The sequence below is a fragment of the Saccopteryx bilineata genome, chromosome 11, assembly GCF_036850765.1.
Source record: "Saccopteryx bilineata isolate mSacBil1 chromosome 11, mSacBil1_pri_phased_curated, whole genome shotgun sequence".
NCBI classification, from domain to species: domain Eukaryota; kingdom Metazoa; phylum Chordata; class Mammalia; order Chiroptera; family Emballonuridae; genus Saccopteryx; species Saccopteryx bilineata.
In genome coordinates this window covers 61,659,179-61,681,764 of record NC_089500.1, presented here as the reverse complement: position 1 = coordinate 61,681,764, position 22,586 = coordinate 61,659,179, and the positions used below count along the sequence as shown (strand labels likewise).

At 46.3% G+C, this 22,586-nt stretch overlaps 1 protein-coding gene across 1 annotated transcript in view; it reads left to right on the top strand.

Moving 5' to 3' along the window:
• The window catches only part of ISY1 (ISY1 splicing factor homolog), a 47,942-nt gene extending 30,588 nt beyond the window's left edge, over window positions 1–17,354 (top strand). The window contains exons 8-11 of the mRNA XM_066246892.1: window positions 7,794–7,916; window positions 8,873–8,994; window positions 13,399–13,485; window positions 13,877–17,354. Of these exons, the coding sequence (XP_066102989.1) occupies window positions 7,794–7,916; window positions 8,873–8,994; window positions 13,399–13,485; window positions 13,877–13,984 (440 nt within the window). The 3' untranslated portion in view covers window positions 13,985–17,354. The remainder of the gene's footprint in view (window positions 1–7,793; window positions 7,917–8,872; window positions 8,995–13,398; window positions 13,486–13,876) is intronic.
• The last annotated feature ends 5,232 nt before the right edge of the window (window positions 17,355–22,586 follow it).

Below are 22,586 nucleotides of genomic sequence, written 5' to 3'. Positions count from 1 at the left end.
CTTTATTATTATCGAATGTCCATCTTTGTCTCGTTACATTTGTTGTCTTGAAGTCAGCATTGTCAGATATTAATATGGCTATACCTGCTTTTCTTTGAGTATTGTTTGCTTGGAAAATTGTTTTCTTTTTTTTTTTTTCTTTTTCTTTTCATTTTTCTGAAGCTGGAAATAGGGAGAGACAGTCAGACAGACTCCCGCATGCGCCCGACCGGGATCCACCCGGCACGCCCACCAGGGGCGAAGCTCTGCCCACCAGGGGGCGATGCTCTGCCCATCCTGGGCGTCGCCATGTTGCGACCAGAGCCACTCTAGCGCCTGGGGCAGAGGCCACAGAGCCATCCCCAGCGCCCGGGCCATCTTTGCTCCTATGGAGCCTTGGCTGCGGGAGGGGACGAGAGAGACAGAGAGGAAAGCGCGGCAGAGGGGTGGAGAAGCAAATGGGCGCTTCTCCTGTGTGCCCTGGCCGGGAATCGAACCCGGGTCCTCCGCACGCTAGGCCGACGCTCTACCGCTGAGCCAACCGGCCAGGGCGGAAAATTGTTTTCTATCCTTTCACTTTGAGTCTACTTTTGTCCTTGCAGCTTAGATGTGTCTCCTGAAAGTAGCATACGGTTAGGTTTTGCTTTTTGATTCCATCTGCTACTCTGTGACTCTTTATTGGTGAGTTTAGACCATTTAAATTTAGGGTAATAATTGATGCTTGAGGATTTCCAGTAGCCATTTTATGTTTTGTTCTTTGGTAGCTCTGTGTCTTATTTGTTTCTTCTCTTTTGTGTTTTTGTCAGTTATTTTTTTATTTTTATTTATTTTTTTTGTATTTTTTCTGAAGCTGGAAACGGGGAGAGACAGTCAGACAGACTCCCGCATGCGCCTGACCGGGATCCATCCGGCACGCCCACCAGGGGCGATGCTCTGCCCACCAGGGGGCGATGCTCTGCCCCTCCGGGGCATCGCTCTGCTGCGACCAGAGGCCTGGGGCAGAGGCCAAGGAGCCATCCCCAGCACCCGGGCCATCTTTGCTCCAATGGAGCCTCGGCTGTGGGAGGGGAAGAGAGAGACAGAGAGGAAGGAGGGGGGCGGGGTGGAGAAGCAAATGGGCGCTTCTCCTATGTGCCCTGGCCGGGAATCGAACCCGGGTCCCCCGCACGTCAGGCTGATGCTTTACCGCTGAGCCAACCGGCCAGGGCCTTGTCAGTTATTTTTTGTTTGGTGGTATTTCATATTTCTTTCCCCTGTTTCCTCTTTTTTTTTTTTTGTTTTTGAGTGAGAGAGACAGGCATGAAGAAGAAAGATGAGAGCATCAGTTCTTTGTTGCAGCACCTTAGTTCATGGATTGTTTTGTCATATGTGCCTTGACTGGGGGGCTACAGCAGAGCAAGTGGCCCCTTTCTCAAGCCAGTGACTTTGGACTCAAGCCAGTGACCCTGGAGTCATGTCTGTTACCCTGTGCTCAAGCTGGTGAGCCCTTGCTTAAGCTGGATGATGCACCCATGCTCAATCCAGTGACCTTAGGGTTTCGAACAAGGGTCCTCTGCATCCTAGTTCAATGCTCTATCCACTGTGCCACTGCCTGGTCAGGCTTTCTCTCTTTTTTTTTTTTTTATGCGATGTGTTTCAGTATTGGTTTTTTTCATGCAAGGTTAGCATTATGATATTAAGAGAAAAATTTTCATATATACAAGAGTCTTTTGTCTTATGAGTGCTTCTGCACTCTGTCCTCTGCTACTTCAGATCTTTATCTTCTCCCCCCCCCTTTTTTTTTATCTTCTCCCTTTTTATGTTATTGTCATAGATTATCTATGTTTTATATAGTAACCTTGTTGGGATATTACTTGTAGTTTTGTGTTTTGTTCTTTGTATCAGAATAATACCTTTGAGTATTTTTTGTAGTGGCTTTTCTTGTGATACATTCCCTCAGCTTCTGTATGTCTAGAAAAGTTTTTATTTTTCATATTTGAATTATAACTTTGATATATATAGCATTCTTGGATGGTAATTACTCTGTTTCTGTACTTTTAATGTTTGGGTCCACTGTCTTTTGGCTTGTAGAAGTCTGATGATAACTTAATGGGCCTTCCTTATATTTTATGTTCTTCTTTTCTCTAGCTGTCTTGAGAATTCTTTTTTTTTTTTACAGAGACAGAGAGAGAGTCAGAGAGAGGGATAGATAGGGACAGACAGACAGGAACGGAGAGATGAGAAGCATCAATCATTAGTTTTTCGTTGCCACACCTTAGTTGTTCATTGATTGCTTTCTCACATGTGCCTTGACCGTGGGCCTTCAGCAGACTGAGTAACCCCTTGCTAGAGCCAGCGACCTTGGGTCCAAGCTGGTGAGCTTTGCTCAAACCAGATGAGCCCATGCTCAAGCTGGCGACCTCGGGGTCTTGAACCTGGGTCCTCCGCATCTCAGTCCGACGCTCTGTTCACTGCGCCACTGCCTGGTCAGGTGAGAATTCTCTTTTTGTCATTGAATTTTGACAGTTTTATTATGATGTGTCTTGGAGAAGGTCAGTTTAGATTAATATAACTCAGTGTTCTGTTTGCTTCTTAGATTCAAGGATCTAACTTTTTCCATAGACTTCTAAAGTTCTCATTAATCATTTGTTTGAATTGGCTCTCCATTCCCTTCTCCCTCCCTTCTTCTTTTTTTTATTTTTTTTTTATTTTTTTCCCCTCCCTTCTTCTTTTGATATACCCATTATTCTTATATTGCTCTTTCTGCAATTCAGACAATTCTTGTAGAACTCTATCATATTTTTAAATTCATGGGTTTCTCTCTCCTCTCTGTAGCATCTCTTATTGCCTGTCTTCAGTGTCACTGATTCTGTCCTCTTCTTAGCCTTTTGTGAGTAATAATCTTTTTGCTGATAGAGGGTCTTGCCTTAATTTTGATGGCTGATGATTCATCAAGTTTTGGGTTGCTGGAGATTGGAGTGGTTGTTGTAACAATTCTTAAAATAAGACAACAGCTCTGGCCATTTGGCTCAGTGGTAGGGCATTGGCCCAGCATGTGGAAGTCCTTGGTTTGATGCCTGGTCAGGGGTCACAGGAGAAGTGACCATCTGCTTCTCTACCATTTGACCCCCCCACCCCCCCATCTCTCTCTCTTCCTCTCCTGAAGCCTGGAGAATGGTTTGAGCAAAGTTGGCCCTGGGTGCTGAGGATGGCTCCATGGCCTCGCCTCAGGCGCTGAAATAGTTTGGTTGCTGAGCAACAGAGCAGTACAGGTCTTACCGGAGGCTTGCTGGGTGGATTCTGGCCTGGGCCTATGCAGGAGTCTGTCTGCTTCCTCCTCCGTCACTTAATAATAATAATAATAATTATAAAAAGTAAGACAACAATGGTGCCTGACCTATTGTGGCACAGTGGATAAAGTGTTGAACTGGAGTGCTGAGTTTGCCAGTTTGAAACCCCGGGCTTGCCCAGTGAAGCTACATACAACAAGTAATCAATAACTAAAGTGAAACAACTATGAGTTGATACTCTTGCTCCCCACCCCTCTTTCCTGTCTCTCTGTAAAATCAATAAGTAAAATAAAAAAACAACAGTGAACTTTGCCCCTTTGGTTCACTCTTCCTTTCCTCCACATTGAAAATCTGTTTTTCAGTGTAGCCACCTTCATTAATTATCTTAGCTAGATCTCTGGATAACTTTTTTTGTAGCCTCTACAACAGCATTTGCTGCTTCGCCTTGCACTTTTATGGAGATGGCTTCTTTCCTTAAACCTCATGAACCCGCCTGGCCTGTGGTGGCACAGTGCCTAGTTCCTTGACCTGGAATGCTGAGGTCGCTGGTTTGAAACCCTGGGCTTGCCTGGTCAAGGCACATACCACAAAGAACAAATGAACTGAAGTGAAGCAACTATGAGTAAATACTTCTCGCTCCCATCACCCTCGCTCCCATCACCCTCCCCTCTCTGTAAAATCAATAAACTCTTCAACTTCTTCTAGCTTCAGAATGATCTTCTGCAGCTTTCTCACCGACTTAGCCTTCGTCTTAAGGGAATGTTGTGGCTGGTTTGGTCTTCTATCCAGACCACGGAAACTTACCCCACATCATTCATGTGTTCCCTGGAATAGCACTTTTAAAATCCTTCAAGAACTTTTCCTTTGCATTTACAACTTGGCTAACCATTTATTACAAGATGCCAATGTTTTTACTTTATTTATTTATTTATTTATTTATTTATTAGAGAGAGAGAGGCAGGGAGAGAGAGAGGAAGGAGAAAGATAAGAAGCATCACTTTGTAGTTTCTTCACTTAGTTGTTTATTGATTGTTTTTCATATGTGCTTTGACTGGGAAGTTCAAACCGAGCTTGACCCCTTGGTCAAGCCAATAGCCTTGTGCTCAAGCCAGTGACATTGGCCTTCAAGCCAGTGACCTTTGGGCTCAAGTCAGTGACCCCACTCTCAACTTGGTGACCTCCTGGTTTCAAACCAGGGACCTCAGAGTTCTGGATCCACTGTGCCACCACAGGTCAGGCAAGAGACCAAGCTTTTGACTTATTTTGGCATTCAACATTCCCTCTTCACTAAGCTTAGTCATTTTTAGCTTTTGATTTAAAATGAGAGACATGGAACTCTTCCTTTCACTTGAACACTTAAGAGACCTTCTAGGGCTATTAATTGGCCTGATTTCAATATTGTTGTGTTTCAGGGAATAGGGAGGCTCAAGGAGAGGGAGAACATCAGGGAATGGCCAGTCAGTGAAGTAGCCACAATACATATACATTTATCCATTAATTATATCCTCTTATGTGAGTGTGGTTCCCCAAAACAATTACAACAGTAACATCAAAGATCACAAATAATGAAAAAGTTTGAAATATTTTGGAGAATTACCAAAATGTTACAGAGACACAAAGTGAGTAAATGCTATTGCATAAATGGCACTGATAGACTTACTTGAAGCAGGGTTGCCACAAACTTTCAGTTTTTTAAAAAACTCAGTATTTGTGAAGTACAATAAAGTGAAGCACAATAAATGAGGTATGCCTCTATTTTAATGTTGCCATTTAGTAGAACAGTAGCCTAAATATTGATACTTTATAGAAATAGTGGGAAATGAAGAGAAGAATGATACTGATATTTTCACCACTGTTGGCATTCTATTCTATTTCCTCCCAGTTTTTTTTTTGTTTAAAAATATAATACTAAAAAAAATAAATAAAAATCTAATTCTACATTTATTAAACTCTGCTTATTTTTAAGTTCATTATTCTAAAACTGCTATTGCATGTATCATTAACATCTCTTAAGAAAGGTTCATAGTTTAAATATCATGTTATTTATTGTGAAAGCATTACAGAGAAGTTGTAAAACACCAAAAATCAGAAAGAAAACCCTGCCCTGGATGGAGAGCTTGAGCGTCATCCCAAAGTGCAGAGGTTGCTGGTTCAATCCCCAGTCAGAGCACAGGGACAGATCGATATTCTTGTCTCCCTGTCTGTCTGTCTCTGCCCCCTCTCACTGTAATCAATAAATAAATCAAGAACAAAAAACTGGTCTACATTTTTACAACTAGTAGATAATGATTATTAACATGTCGATATATTTCCTTCCAGTTTTTTAAGGGTTGTGTTGGAGGGAGTGGAGTTCCTAAATTGAGGTTATATGTGTTGCTTTTACTTTTTGATTTGCATTTACATTTTTCTAAATTTATTTTAATTATTCCAGTCATGGGTTTTTTTAAACAAGAAAGTGCCTAAGTTAGTCTTGATGAGTATAATTTAAAGAGTAGTTCAGTCCTCTTGATCCCTCTCCCCCTAATCTCAGTGCCCCTGCTAGAGATAACTGGTAACCATTATTTTAATTATCTGTTTGGTATGTTCACTTCCAGGCCTTTTAACATGCACTTCTGTGGTTATTCCATTAGCTAAATTTCATCAGTGGAAGTGACAGCTGACTCAATCCCAATTTACTTGAGGCAGAAAAGCCTCAAGTATTGGCTCACATCACTGAAAAGGGTAGACTGCATTCAGGAATGGCTGATTCTGTGTCACATTTCTCCACATTGTAGTTTTGACTTCCATTTTGTGTGTGTTTCTCTTTCCTCTCTGCTTGTGTTTGCAGATTGTCCATTACTGATTTACATTTTATTTTCTCCCAGCAATAGATTTTCCCTCCAAAAAAAACAGTTCAAGCAAGATTCCTAATTGAGTCTAGCTGATTTTGATTGAATCAAATTCCATCCTTAAACCAGTCCCTGTGGCCATGTGCAGTGCCCTGAGCCAGCCAGGTTTCAGTCCTATACTCTGTCCTAGATGCAGCCAACATGGTGTCTGCCAGTCACAACACGGGCAGAGTTGCCATTTTGTACCTTAGGCCCGCCGAAACACAGTGGCTCTTCCATATTTGTTATGTTGTGATATCCATTCAGATCTTCCCACAGTTTTACTTACAACTCTATTAGTGGATGAGAAGGATTAAAGAATAAATATTAAGGCATTGATTAACCATACTTCATGAAACCATTCCTGCTTTTGTAGACTTCTAGTTATTTCCAGAGTTTGCTGATTTGATGGTTGAAAAAAAAATTACCTTTGTTTTTTATTTATTACTAATGAAATTGATCATTACTAATTGAAATTTTCATACTTATAAATTTTTTCTTCTTAAATTATTCTTTGACCAATCTGTTGGGTTGTCATTTCCCTTTTGATTTTCAGGAGTTAAATATTCTGAGTAGTAATCCTTAGACTGAAAATATTTTCTTCAGGACTTTCTCATTTATCTGTTTTGTTTGTAGTTTCTTTTGTGTTATCTAGATACTTATGTTTTCTCATCATGTTTTTTTTATTTTATTATTAAATGTTATGGCATTTCAGATGTTATCAAAGCACCTGGGAAACAGCATTATTGGTGTTGAAGGTTCCCTCATCTCATATACATCCTGCAGTTAACAGTCCTAGGATATTTTGTTTTCATTGTGTATAAATAATGCTGTGATACACATCTCTGTTCATAAAGCTTTGCCAGCTTCTGGTTGTTTTTTTTTTAGATTTTATTGTTCACTTTTAGAGAGAGAGAGAGAGAGAGAGAGAGAGAGAGAGAGAGAGAGAAGAGATAGAACAGGGGGAAGGATCAGGAAGCATCAACAACTCCCATAACTGCCTTGACCAGGCAAGCCTGGGGGTTCGAACTGGCAACCTCAGCATTCCAGGTCGACGCTTTAACCACTGCGCCGCCGCAGGTCAGGCAGTTTTTTTTTTTTTTTTGTATTTTTCTGAAGCTGGAAACGGGGAGAGACAGTCAGACAGACTCCTGCATGCGCCCGACCAGGATCCACCTGGCACGCCCACCAGGGGCGACGCTCTGCCCACCAGGGGGCGATGCTCTGCCCCTCCGGGGCATCGCTCTGCCGCGACCAGAGCCACTCTAGCGCCTGGGGCAGAGGCCAAGGAGCCATCCCCAGCGCCCGGGCCATCTTTGCTCCAATGGAGCCCTGGCTGCGGGAGGGGAAGAGAGAGACAGAGAGGAAGGGGGGGGGTGGAGAAGCAAATGGGCGCTTCTCCTATGTGCCCTGGCCGGGAATCGAACCCGGGTCCCCCGCATGCCAGGCCGACACTCTACCACTGAGCCAATCGGCCAGGGCCTTTTGTTTTGTTTTTAAATCAGGATAGATTTCTTTTAAATGGACTAATTAGGTCAAAGGTTTCAACACTTTTGTAGAGAAGTGCCTATTATTTTCATGAACACACATATTATATGCCTGTCTAACACTGCGTAGGGGGAAGGCTTGAGTGTGATAATGATGGTAAATTTAGCTAAGTTTGTGCTCTTTCTTTTAGCTCTTCCTCCTCCAAGAAAGACACGTGCTGAGCTCATGAAGGCAATCGATTTTGAATACTACGGTTACCTAGATGAAGATGATGGTGTTATTGTGCCTCTGGAACAGGAATATGAAAAGAAATGTAGGTATACAGGCATTTCATTTCAATACAGATGACATCTAGTTTCTGTTCTCTTTATTGAATAGTTTTTTTTTTAATTTTTAAAGTATTTTATTTATTGATTGATTTTAGAGAGAGGAGAAGGAGGAGAGGGGGAAAGAGAGAGAAAGAGAAATACTGATTTGTTGTTCCACCTATTCATCAATTCATTGGTTGCTTTTTCCCGGGGATTGAATCTACAACCTTGGAATACTGGGACAGTACGCCAGCCAACTGAGCTACCCGGCGGGGGCCTCTGCTTTTCTTTTGAAACCTGGTTTTTAAATAGTGCTTTATGCCAGAAGGGAGATTTCTTGTTGCTAATGGTCTTCAGAGGAAATGGTTTACTAATGACATAACCCTCAATAACTATGAGGCATTTAGCATGGTGTTGGGCTAGAAGGAATATGTTGGGGAAGCTACAGAGTGGCATCTGACCTGGTCCCTGTCCATCAGGGTTTGCTATGTAGATCCTTACCAGAACGACCTTCCTTGATACCATGAAGTGGTGTCCACTTAAGGAGATTTAAGTCAGCTCTAAAAACAGTTAATGAGTTTCAGTGTAGAGCAAGATGGGTCTTCTTTTCTGAGAGCTTCCTCCATATTGAACACTATGCTGAGCCTTTTATGGATGTTCTTTTGAAGCCTCGTGACAACTCTGTGAAGCATATGTTAGTGCTACTCCCCTACTCCTAACATTGAGCCAGCTTTTAAAAGCAGGTGGTAAGGAGTTGGCGCTCTTTGCCAGCATGCTGTGCAACTGCATCTCTCTGTTCACATGCGGCCACATCAGGGAGCCATCCAGGTCCTGTCTGTTTCCCTCCCACCAGGGCAGAATAAAAGTGTCTCTTTCCTGAGGAAACATCTTGGCGTTGCCCTGCATAGTGTTTGAAGCTTATTTAGAGACCAAAGTAACACCTGCTGTCCCTTGTCTACAGTCAGAGCCGAATTAGTAGAAAAGTGGAAAACAGAGAGAGAAGCTCGGCTGGCAAGAGGAGAAAAGGAAGAGGAGGAGGAAGAGGAAGAAGAGATCAATATCTATGCTGTCACCGAGGAGGAGGTACTGGGGGACAGCAAGGGTCCCTGGTGCTCACTACCTTCTGCTCTGAGTTGTGAAGTCCAGATCTTTTGGGAGGGGCTCTAGTGCAAGTCAAGTTCAGCCACCACTTTCTGTCTTGCTGAGGTTGTCCTGGTGGGAGCCACACAGTGATCTGTGGTTGGCTGCTCCTTGGAGGTGTTTGGGAGAAGCTGTGCTGCGAACTGGAGGCTGGCTGCTACTATTGGGCTTTGGACCCTTTGGTGGGCATCATGATTTCAGCTGAAGCTAGCTACCATTTGGGCTAGGCTTATGGCCACTTACTTCAAGCTATGTTTCAAGTCATGACTGGCTGCTACTTATGCCAGCCTTGGGGCCACCTGATGGAAGTAAAGTAGAAGTTGTTGAGACTGGTTGCTGCTATGCCCAGCCTGGGGCTGTTTACCTAAAAGTATAGGGCCACCTGACCTATGGTGTTATAGTGGGTAAAGCGTCAATCTGGAACACTGAGGTTACCAGGTTGAAACCTCAGGCTTGCCCAGTCAAGGCACATATAGGAAGCAACTACAAGTTGATTTCTTACCCCCTTTCTCCCTCTCTCTAAAGTGAATAAAATATTTTTTTAAAAAAAGAAAAAAACGTATAGGGCATGCTGAGACCAGCTGATGCTTTTTTGGAGTTTGCTCACCTCTCAGAGATTTCAGGAAAGTCTGTTTGTATGGAGCAGCTGCTAGAAGAGGCTCAGGGCCAGTGATCGATTAGAGTGGGATCAGGGTGGAAAGAGCCGTATTAGCCAGGTTAATGGAGATTGCAGATTTGTTACCTGCCTGTTCCAGCCATCTGGAAGGGAAGAGGGTCCAAGGGAACAATGCAGCCTGCCAGCACATCTGTCCTGGAGAGAGCTGCTCAACTCCTGCCCCTCCAGTGCTTTGCCCTGAGGCTTGTCAGTTTCGTTTCTCCTATATGTATGTGGCAATTTTGAGCTGCTGCCCTAGTTCTGGAGCCCAGAGCAAATGAGTTTGTGAGTAATTCTGTCTGGGCCCCTCAGGAGGAGCACTTTGGTCTCCATTAGCCCTCCATCTCACTTGGTCGCATTCTCTACTTGTTTCTACTGCCAGATGTTCTGTAGGCTCCTCTTCCTGGCACGGGTGCTTTGGGCTGGGGAGTCTAACTTGGGGCTGGGGCCCCCTGTTCCTCAGAGGGGACCTTTGCAGCAGAAATATTCCTCCTGATTCCTTTTTTTTTTTTTTTCCCATGCGAGAGAACATGAGAGACAGACACAGCCAGACAGGAAGGGAGAGAGATGAGAAGTATCAACTCGTAGTTGCATCACTTGATGCTTTTCTCTGATCTTCATTGATTGCTTCTCATACATGCCTTGACTGGGGGGCAGGACGTTAGTCAAGCCAGTGACCCCTTGCTAAAGCCAGCAACCTTTGGGCTCAAGCCAACGACTAAGGGATCATGTTGATCCCATGCTAAAGTTGGAGACCCTGTGCTCAAGCTGGTGAGCCTGCACTCAAGCTGGATGAGCCAGCACTCAAACCTGTGAACTTGGGGATTTGGACCTGGGACCTCAGTGTCTCACATTGATGCTCTTCTATCCACTGTGCAACCGCTGGTCGGGCTTCCTCACGATTCTTAATTGCCACAGTGTGAGACCTGCCCATTGAGTGGCTGCCCCTTCCACCAGTCTCAACATGGCTTCTTTTGTAAATTCTTAGTTGGAGGACTTCTGTTCAGTTGGTGTCCAGGTTGTTCTTGTGACAGTTATTCTTTAGTTGTAATTTTGATATGGTTGTGGGAGGACAGCCCAGCGTTCACCTACTCCACTGTTTTGACTGGATTTTTTTTTTTTTTTTAAACTTTATTTATTTATTTATTTTTAACAGAGGCAGAGATAGACAGGGACAGACAGACAGGAAAGGAGAGAGATGAGAAGCATCAATCATCAGTTTCTCGTTGCGCATTGCGACTTCTTAGTTGTTCATTGATTGCTTTCTCACATGTGCCTTGACCGTGGGCATTCAGCAGACCGAGTAACCCCCTGCTGGAGCTAGCGACCTTGGGTCCAAACTGGTGGGCTCTTTGCTCAAGCCAGATGAGCCCGCGCTCAAGCTGGCGACCTTGGGGTCTCGAACCTGGGTCCTTCCGCATCCCAGTCCGACGCTCTATCCACTGCACCACCACCTGGTCAGGCCTGTTTTGACTGGATTTAATTGTAATTTTTCATTTTTTTCCATTGATTTGAGGTGGGGGAAGGGAGACAGAGAGAAACATCAACTTGCTGTTTCACTTAGTTGCTCCATTTGTGTACTCATTGGTTGCTTCTCATTTATGCCTTGACTGAGGATTGAACCTGTGACCTCAGTGCACCAATGATGCTTTTCCACTGAGCCACCCAACCAGAGCTAAATTTAATTTTTTTTTTTTTTTTTTACAGGGACAGAGAGAGAGGGATAGACAGGGACAGATAGACAGGAACAGAGAGAGATGAGAAGCATCAATCATCAGGTTTTCGTTGCAAGACCTTATTTGTTCATTGACTGCTTTCTCATATGTGCTTGACTGTGGGCCTTCAGCAGACGGAGTAACACCTTGCTCTAGCTAGCGACCTTGGGTCCAAGCTGGTGAGCTTTTGCTCAAACCAGATGAGCCCACGCTCAAGCTGGTGACCTTGGAGTCTCGAACTTGGGTCCTCTGAATCCCAGTCTGATGCTCTATCCACTGCGCCACCTCCTGGTCAGGCTAAATTTAATTTTTAAAAAAATTTTTTCTATTGATTTGAGAGTAAGAGGGAGAGAGAGAGAGAAGCATCAACTCGTTTCACTCAGTTCCATTTAGTTGTGCCTCATTGATTGCTTCTCATTTGTGCCCTAACTGGGGATCAAACCGGTGACCTCACTGTGTAGGGACAATGCTTTATCGACTGAGCCACTCAGCCAGGGCTGAGAAGGCGGATGAGAGAAACAAGAAGCATCAACTTGTAGTAGTTGCTTCTCATATGTGCCCTGACCAGTCAAGTCTGGGGTTTTGAACTGGTGACCTCAGTATTCCAGGGCAACGCTTTATCCACTGCGCCCCTGCAGGTCCGGCTTTTGCTTTTTATTTCTTTTCTTTTTTTAAATGAGGGGAGAGGAGATAGTGAAACAGATTCACGCATGCACTCTGACTGGGATCCATCTGGCAGCCTCCATCTTGGGTTGATGCTTGACTCCGCTGAGCTATTTTTAGCACCTGAGGCTGACACGGCTTAGACCAACTGAGCCTCAGTGCTTGCGGCTGATGCTCAAACCAGTTGAACCACTGGCTGCAGGAGGGGAAAAGGAAAAGAAGGGAGAGAGGAAGTGGAGAGAGAAGCAGATGGTTGTGTCCTGACCAGAAATTGAACCTAGCACATCCATACGCTGGACTGACACTATCCACTGAGCCAACTGGCCAGGACCAGGTCATGCTAATTTTTTAATTTTTTTTTAATTTTAATTTTTTTAATTTTTATTTATTTATTCATTTTAGAGAGGAAAGAGAGAGGGAGAGAGAGAGACAGGGGGGAGGAGCTGGAAGTATCAACTCCCATATGTGCCTTGACCAGGCAAGCCCAGGGTTTTGAACCGGCGACCTCAGCATTTCCAGGTCGACGCTTTATCCACTGCGCCACCACAGGTCAGGCAATCTTGCTAATTTTTAAAAAAATAGTATATTCACAAAAGTGAAAAGCTGAACAATATATAAAATTAGTCGACATAGATTCTCTTTTGCAACTCTGCCCTCCACCTACCTAGTTCTCACTGCTGTCACTAGTTTCTATTTTCATTTTCTTTCCTAAAACAAAAGTTAGGATGATATACACACTGTTTTGTAGATTTTTGTACTTAAGCTGTCTTGGCTGTGTTTCTGTGTAAGTACCGAACTTCTTCATTCCTTCCCCTGCCCCTTTTAACCAGCTGCAGAGTAGTGTGTTTTATAGCACTACCAACGTTTTGTTTGTTTGTTTGTTTTTGGTGACAGAGACACAGAGAAGAGACAGCAAGAGGGACAGACAGACAGGAAGGGAGAGAGATAAGGAGCATCAACTCACCTCTCATAGTTGCAGCTCCTTAGTTGTTCACTGATTGCTTTCTCATATGTGCTTTGATGGGGTTGGGGGGGGTCAGCAGAGTGAGTGACCCTTTGCTCAAGCCAGCAACCTTGGGGTCATGTTTATGATGCCATGCTCAAGCCAGCAACCCTCGCGCTCAAGCTGGTGAGCCTGCTCTCAAGCCGAATGAGCTTGTGCACAAGCTGGCAACCTCAGGGTTTCAAACCTGGATCCTCTGCGTCCCAGTTTGAAGCTCTATACACTGCACCACCGCCTGGTCTGGCTAGCACTACAAGCATTTACTTTATGGTCTCCTACTTACTGACTTTTGGTTGTTTTCTGTTTTTTAGTCTGATGAGGAAGGCAGCCAGGAGAAAGAAGGGGAAGATGGGCAGCAGAAGTTCATCGCTCATGTTCCTGTGCCATCGCAGCAAGAGGTAGGGTGGCAGCTGCGAGCTGGCCTTGAAGGTGCAGCTGTCCCAGTGCCAGAGACTTTGCCTCTGAAGGAGAGTCCATTGAGTACTTTACTGTTTTGGGTTTTTATCTATCTATTTGGGCAGCTCTTGAGTCCAGACCACATGACAATGGTGCTCATATTAGCTGTGGAACCTAGAGAAGGCAGGATTTTGTTTGCTTTAGAAGAAACTGACAAACATTCTGTTGTTCACATGCTTCCAGTGGGAGAGAGTGGGACCTTTGCGACCGCTCGCGGTATTGAGCTCCTTAGTGGCCTCCTGCACGGGGACTCATTCCTACCTAGGTTCTGGCAGGGTATAGAAGACCTTACCAAGGAGGGTTGCATGAGCCCTTTACTCTCTTTATTCACAGATTGAGGAGGCACTTGTGCGAAGGAAGAAGATGGAACTCCTTCAGAAGTATGCAAGCGAGACCCTGCAGGCTCAGAGTGAAGAGGCCAAAAGACTGATGGGCTATTAGGGCTGAGTGAGGGCTCTCTTTGGGGGCTGGAAGTCTGCGGGGAGTTCTTCAGCCTCAGCTGGTCCTTGCATTACTCACAGTGCTCTGCTCTCCTGGGACTACTGACTGGCTGGCCAGTGCTGCGGGGCTTCCTGCCACTTCTTACTGTTCATTCTGTTCTCATTTCATCTACTTATCTCAGGGAAGACGTCTGTCCCATCCCTCCCTGGCAGGCTGTCTACATACTAACAGTTCAGCTGTCACCTTTGTACAAATTACTTTCTACTCTATAAACCGCTTATTTTTATCTTGAGTGTGTAAAACAGGCTGCTGGCAGCCTGTGTTTTACTTAGCCTTCTGTCATTTGGTGGGGAGGGTGATCAATAAGTGACCACCATTTAAAAAATGCAGTTTTTAGCCTGACCAGGTGGTGGCACAGTGGATAGAGCGTCGGACTGGGATGCGGAAGACCCAGGTTCAAGACCCCGAGGTCGGCAGCTTGAGCACAGGCTCATCTGGTTTGAGCAAAAAGCTCACCAGCTTGGACCCAAGGTTGCTGGCTTGAGCAAGGGGTTACTCGGTCTGCTGTAGCCCCACGGTCAAGGCACATATGAGAAAGCAATCAATGAACAACTAAGGCGTCGCGACGAAAAACTAATGATTGATGCTTCTCATCTCTCTGTTCCTGTCTGTCTGTCCGTCCCTATCTATCCCTCTCTCTGACTCTCTCTCTGTCTTGTAAAAAAAAAAAAAAATGCAGTTTTTCCTAAAAAGACATTATTTGTAACACCTCTTGAAAAATGAAACGTGTCAATAGCCAGCCACACTTGTACCTTTTGGGCCTGGCACAGTTCTCTGTGGCCCACTTGGCCTGCCTCATTTTCTCCTGCCCATGTGGCAAGAAATTGTTACTTCTGTTTTATGAATGGTTCTGTGGAAAGCTATTTTTATTAAAGATTTTTATATGAAGGGGAAAACCTTGGTGTCTGCAGCGTATTGTTTTCTGCACTGAGGTGATGGTTGCACTGGAATGTGAGGTTCAGAATCACTGCAGGGGAGAGTCCCAAAACATGCAGCCCAGGTGTGGAATAGCTGGGACCCACTCCGGGTTCTGTCTAGATGAGGTCCGTGGGCAGAACCGTCCCTACTGTAAGTGGCATGTGTGACAGTACACTGTCGATGCCCAGGAAGCACCAGTTGGATCTAAACCTGCCATCCAAGCTGGGTCTTTTCTTTGCAGTGGGAAGACCCGACAGCAGAGGCTGCAGCCTCTAAGGCAGTGGCAGGGGACCTCCCCATGCTCAGAGGGGTCCCCGGAGTGTCTGGGAGTCAGTGTCAGGACCAGGAGGTTGTCCTTTGGATCAGGGCCCACCTCAGGCTGTTTGTGAACAGAAAGTCCTGCCTGGAGAAGCCCGTTACAGAGCAGGGGGCTTGCTTCTTCAGGTGGGTTGGGGACGGTCAGCCTGCCTGGGAGCAGCACGTTCTGGAAATGGCAGTCATGTGTGGCCAGAGGTGGGCAAGTGTCTGGGAGTGGGTGGTCCCAGCGGCCCTCTTGAAAGAGACAGGTAGCAGGGAGCCGTGCAGAGGTCTGAGGAAGGGGGTGACCTGGTGAGTGTGTGACCTGTAGTCAGGTGGAGGCAGGAGCCAGGTCAGAGGTTGGGAAGAAGCTGGGTGGGATGGAGAGTGGCTCTATGGGTAAGGTGAAGGAGAAGGGACTTCACAGCTATGAGGGGGAGAAGGGACATAACTGGGGCAGGGGCACCCTGGGTCCTGGCTTCTCTGAAGGAAATGCTGGTTACCCCTCCCCTCCCAGCTGAGCCCCTGGGGATATGTGTGCAGGGTGCAGATAGGGGTTGAGGTCAGAGTGCTGGGAGTGGAGGTCTTGGGGGCAGAGCAAGGTCAGACTGAGCTCTGGGACCCAGCACCTAGCCCAGCCCCGGCCTGAGCTAGGGGCCACAGGAGCAAATTCATTGGGGACACTGAGCAAGTCCCTCTGGGTTCCTGGCCTCAGTTTCCCTGCTCAAAAGTCCAGGTCAGGACCTGTGAGATTGCCCTGGGGTCTGTACAGAGGAAAGAAAGCTCAGGACAGCCTGACCCACATCGGAGCCTCTGGGACCGGTGTGGGGTGCCCAGCTCTAATAGACCCAGTTATGGGTTTTTGTTTCAAGGGGCACATGGGGGCTTGGGACTCCCTTGCATTCAACGAGAGCAGAAAATTCAGACAAGAGGAGTTTCTTCTCCCTGGTAAAAGCGGTTGGTGAGAGCCCGGAGTGTGGCCCGCCTGGAAATTTCAGGGCTCCAGGCCTTTCTCTTTCAGTCAATGGAATTCAGCAGCTTTCTAAACCACCTGCGACAGAAACAGAAACAGAAACAGGAGCCCTTTAGTTTACAAAACCCCTCCCCACCCAGGATCTCACTGTGGCTTCCCTGGGTGCAGATAGGACAGGCGTTAGTGTCCTGTGTCTGAGGAATTTGAGGTCCTGAGTACAGAAGCTCCTACTCTGACATCCTGCTCTTTTCCCTGGCAGAGATGGGACTCCATCCCAGTCTTCTTCCTGCCCCACAGTCCCTTGCTACTTGTCTGCCAGAGACCCCAGAAATCAGATCTCTGCTGGGCTCCTACCCCAGGCCAGGAGTAGCTGGAAAGTCTGAATTGGCTTGGTCGGTATGAGCACTGGTGGGGTATGTTCACCTTGGTTCAGCTCATTGCTCAGAGGTGACAGAACCAGCATTCTTTGACCAAACCTGTTTCATGGTTTGCATTAGCTTTGGCATTGTCTGAAGATTCCAAAATGGTAACTTTCTGTATATATTTTTTCTTTCTTTTTTTTTTTAATTTTTTAAAAACTTTATTTAGTTTTTTTTTAGAGAGAGAGCAAGAGAGAGAGAGAGAGAGAAGGGGAGGAGCAGAAAGCATCAACTCCCATATGTGCCTTGACCAGGCAAGCCCAGGGTTTCGAACCAGCAACCTCAGCATTCCCAGGTCGACACTTTATCCCCTGTGCCACCACAGGTCAGGCTGTATATATATTTTCATGGACTTCCTTCCCTACCCCACTGCTCCTCTAAGTCGAACACATCCATCTTCTTGTCTGAGGCCCCAACCAGACCTCAGACTGCTCTCCTTCCCCTGCATTTCTGCCCCCTGCTTTCTGCCCCCTGACTTCACTATACATGCTCCTGCTTTGGACAATTAATAAACAAGGAAAAGAGCCTGACCTGTGGTGGCGCAGTGGATGAAGCATTGACCTGGAACTCTAAGGTCGTCTGTTCGAAACCCTGGGCTTGTCCAGTCAAGGCACATATGGGAGTTGATGCTTCCTGTCCCTCCCCCCTCTTTCTCTCTCTACTCTCTTTAAAATGAATAAATAAAATCTTTCTTTTTAAAAAAAAGACTGTGTAAAAAAAATAAAAAATAGGCCCTGGCCGGTTGGCTCAGCGGTAGAGCGTCGGCCTAGCGTGTGGAGGACCCGGGTTCGATTCCCGGCCAGGGCACACAGGAGAAGTGCCCATTTGCTTCTCCACCCCTCCGCCGCGCTTTCCTCTCTGTCTCTCTCTTCCCCTCCCGCAGCCGAGGCTCCATTGGAGCAAAGATGGCCCGGGCGCTGGGGATGGCTCTGTGGCCTCTGCCTCAGGCGCTAGAGTGGCTCTGGTTGCAACATGGCGACGCCCAGGATGGGCAGAGCATCGCCCCCTGGTGGGCAGAGCGTCGCCCCTGGTGGGCGTGCCGGGTGGATCCCGGTCGGGCACATGCGGGAGTCTGTCTGACTGTCTCTCCCTGTTTCCAGCTTCAGAAAAATGAAAGAAAAGAAAAAATAAAATAAACAAGGAAAAGAGAAAAAGCTTTGTCTTTGCTCCAGAGTCCAGGCTGCTGTGAAAGGGGCAGGCTTGCCATGGAGAAGCAAAGGGCTGGTGTTGCCTCATTGACTGCCTATTCCCATTGCATCCTCCACAGTTGTCCTGGAGAAGAGAACCGTAGCATCTTACTACTTCCCCTAAAGCCCCAAGGGAGAACTGGGTGGGGTTCTCACCCCTGCTCACATTCATGCATCAGGATCCCAGCTAGGGTCATCAGTCCTTCCAGCTGGCACTGCCTGGCTAATGAGACAGGCCTACTGGGAGACTGGGAGTGGCACCCTGGCCCTTCAGGCATTTTCACATCTTCCCTATGGCTTTAACCACACCCTCCCCCCAAAAACCCTAGAGGTAATGTATCCTGTAGGGTTGACACTGTACTACAGAGTTTCTAAAGTCACTGAGCCTGGGTTTCCAAGAAGGGCAGATCAACTCCCAGGTCTTTCTGGCTGGGCCATGTAGGATTCTGTGAAAATTGGTGTGGGGAAGGAACCAACTTTTCTCTACCCTCAAAGTTCTTCCGGGTGGTCTAATAATCATTAGATTTGAGACTGCTTAGCAAAAGAAAATGACTAATTAAAAAAAAATTTTTTTTGCAAGAGAGAGAGAGATAAGGAAAAGAGAGGGAGAGAGAGGAGAAGTATCCGCTCGTAGTTGCGTCACTTTAGTTGTTCATTGATTGCTTCTCATACATGTCTATACTGGAGGGCTCCAGCTGAGCTAGTGACCATGACCTCAAGCCAACAACCTTGGGCTAAAGCCAGTGACCATGGGATCATATAAATGATCCCACGCTCAAGCTTGCAACCCTGCATTCAAGCTACTGAGCCTGCACTCGAACCAGTGACCTCGGGTTTCAAACCTGGGACCTCAGCATCCCAGGTTGGCACTGTATGCACTTCACTACCACCAGTTGGGCGAAAATATCTAAATTTAATATGTACATATGTATGGGAACCTTTCATACACGAGAGGGACCCCCACATGCAGGCGAGGTTCAGGGATAGAAAGGGAACATGCAAGTTTAAGACATCCTGAGCTGGGATGAGGTAAGGTGCCTTCATCCCAGGGGGCTTCAGTGGATCATTGCAGGATGGGAAGTCCAGATATTTAGTAAACAAGTTCCCCTGACCTATAAATAGGTCAAAAGAAGTTATGTCTAATAATCTCTTATTATGGGCAAGGCCCCTGGTTCAAGCTGTAGGTAGTTAAAGGGAAGGGCAGAAGTTTCTTCTGAGCCTGATGCTAAAATTGTTTTTAGCTCAAAGTAATTGTATACCACTAAGACATCTTGAGGTGGCTTGTTCTGAACCCCCCACACTGGCAAATTTGAGGGCCTGGGAAATAGAGGGGGGGGCTTCATGGAAGGAGACCAGGTGACTTTGGGACCAGATGAGGTAAAGTGGGCCTTGAACATATGTGTGTTTTGGAGGGTCTGGGCTTGTCAATGAAGTCTGAGCAGGGGCACAGCCAGGTAAGAGCAGGCCCCTTTGGAGGGATGGTAGGGGGCTATGGGGCCAGCCAGAAGCTGAGAGGGGAGGAAGCTAGAGCTGTCTCTGGGCGATAGATGGCACTGCTCTGTGTCTGAGGGCAGTAGTGAGTGTGGCAGGGCACAACGGAGTGGAGGGAGCCAGATAACTTTGTATTTTCCATCAGAGCCTCACGTATGAGATGGGTACTAACAACAGAACAGGGAGGGCTGGGATCATTTGGCTCATGTTTATGACACTTTGGATTTCAGGGAGAGGAGAGTGGGGTGGCTGCAGTTCCGTTCACCACCAGGTAAGCTGAGGGCTGCCTGGGAGGAGACTTCCCGGACCTCAGCCAGCATTAACCCAGGGCACCTAAATCTACAACTGCTGTGGCCTAGTTTGCTTTCTTGCTACTTTGGTCTAATATTTTGCATCAAGCACTCTTCTGTAGGAAGAACATAGGGTATCATGTCTGGTGTCTGGTCCTCTCATTGTGTTTTTCGTCTTTATTTATAAGTGCAGGCACATTACCAGCAGTAGTCTGGGCACTGCCAAACAAACAAAAAAATATGGATGAATGCTTTTGTAAGAGGTTGTAACAATGGTGAGTGTAGAAAGAAAGAGGGAAGGAAAGGAGGAAAGTGAGGGAGAAAGGAGGAGAAGGATGGCACTTGTCTCTAACCACTTGAAGTTCTGATCCACAGAACAAGGGTTACAGCACATGCTACAGCTGTTTCAGCTAGGATAGTGCCACCATGTGGCAATGGCACAGTTAAAATTCACTCAAGTATGTTAAATTCACTTAGGAATGTTAAATTTTTGATACGTTTTAAAAAAATTGAGATGTATGTTATTTAAAATTTGGGGCATTGAGACATCACATATGTTTTTGAATTGCTTTATTTTAAACAAGCATAATTCAATTTTAGATAAAATGCCACTGTGCTATGCAGGAATTTACCACTAAGAGAGGAAATGCAGGGTTGTTTTTTTGTTTGTTTACTGTTTCATTGAGGTATAATTTGTGCACTATCATAAATGTACAATTTAAGTATTTTGATTAATTTCCTGAGTGATAAAACACGACAGTCTAGTTTTAAACACTAATTTTTATTTATTTATTTATTTTTACAGAGGCAGAGATAGACAGGGACAGACAGACAGGAATGGAGAGAGATGAGAAGCATCAATTATTAGTTTTTCGTTGTGACTTCTTAGTTGTTCATTGATTGCTTTCTCATATGTGCCTTGACCACGGGCCTTCAGCAGACAGAGTAACCCCTTGCTGGAGCCAGCGACCTTGGGTCCAAGCTGGTGAGCTTTGCTCAAACCACATGAGCCATCGCTCAAGCTGGCGACCTCGGGGTCTCGAACCTGGGTCCTTCCGCATCCCAGTCCGATGCTCTATCCACTGCACCACCACCTGGTCAGGCACGACAGTCTAGTTTTAGAACATTTATATCACCCCACAAATAAAAGTGGTGGGTGGGCTCTCTGGCAAATCCGTGCCAAGACCAACATGCACCACCCTATCCTAAACTAATTCCAGGCAACGCCAATGTAAAGAGTAGTTTGGCTATCCAACCTCTTGTCCACCCCATCCAACAACTCTCAACATTCCTCAGCTCCTGGACTCATCTTTACCTTTCTCCTCTCCACCTCGTGCTTTGGGCAGCCACTCTGAGCTGGAGGTAGACGCTGTTTTCTGGGATTATGGGCTTTGACATGCCCCACCTTCCCAAAGCCAACCCCATTCCGTTCCATCTGCTACTCCTTTCGAATGGAAGGTTTTTCCTGCTGCTCCAGCTGTTTGCTTGTGTCTGACATACCAAAGCTGTGCTCCCAGAATTGCTTTTTCATGGCACTTTGGGGTTGCCTAGTACTGCTGGATATTTCCCATGGCAGTGGAATTCAAACCTTCCAGAAGCAATAACTCTTCCACCTTTACCATGGGTCTACCTTTGCCTCTTTATCTAGTCTCTTCCACACTTGGCCAATAAAACTGCTGAGAGGTCCGCAGGGTACTGGTTCTGGTGGGCTTGCTGTCTGTGGTCTCCTTAAGCTATAAGGAGGCCCTCTTCCCTTTTTTACTGGGGGATGTATGGATTTTTGTCTGCTTTGTTCATGGGTAAATTCCAAGACCCCAGAACAATACCAGACTCATGGCAGGCATTAATTAAACATATTGAATTAAATTAGAGTTGCACTGCTGTTGCCTCTTTACTAAGGGTGTTTGTTGTATGAAGAGGGCAGGAGTGTTCTTAATTCCTTTCCATCCTGAGAGCTGGAAAGCACTTTGGAAAATAGGTTCTACTTAATCTATATTAAGCTTCTTACAGATGTTTGAATATTATTTCTCTGAGGATCCCTGTTCACAGGGCCATCTTGGGAGCTGCTCTGTCCTACAGAACTGTTCACCCACCTCCCTTATTCCTTTGCTCAGGTCAATCTTTGGTGCTTTTCAGCTGGGTTAGTTCCCCAAACCAAACAACACCAACTGAACCAGCCTATTCTGAGACATTTGGGAAGCTGCTTTAACCACTAGGCTGTCTTTTGAAGTTGTAATCTCTCAATTCCTTTTTCTGGCTTAGCCTTCCACCAAATGGGGCTCCTTAATTCTCCTCTCCCCAGACTCCTGGAAGGTCATCTTGAGCCACAGCTTTCAGGTTCCTTTCCACAAGTAATCTGGCCTCCTTCACGGTTTTGTAGTCAACTTAATTTCTGGCCTCACTGTAGACTCCTCCCTTTTCCCTTGTAGTGTGCTGCCAGGCCTTTTCGCTTCTTCAGTGTGGGGAAATGCTACCATATCCTATCCTCTGTTAGAGGGTTCTGCATCGTCAGCCCTTTTAAGTGTGAGCACTATAGTTGTCCCCTTCCACAGTGATCCACTCTAGAGAAGGATATTCTGGGACCAAGTGCTGGGTTAACAGGACCCCAGGCCTGCAGGCCCTGAGACCCTATCATTCCCACGAGCCTGCTTCTGCGCCTGGGTCTGCAGGAGCAGCATGTAGGCGAGCACAGGCAGGCTGGCCAGGCCTGGGGGAAGGGGAGGCAGGACGGGAGGTGCTGGACAGCTGCTGGAGTCGAGGGGAGGGAGAGCAGCTTAACTGAAGAAGGGTCTGGCCTGACCTGTGGTGGCGCAGTGGATAAAGCGTCGACCTGGAAATGCTGAGGTTGCCGGTTCAAAACCCTGGGCTTGCCTGGTCAAGGCACATATGGGAGTTGATGCTTCCAGCTCCTCCCCCCTTCTGTCTCTCTCTCTCTCCTCTCTCTCTCACCCTCTCCTCTCTAAAATG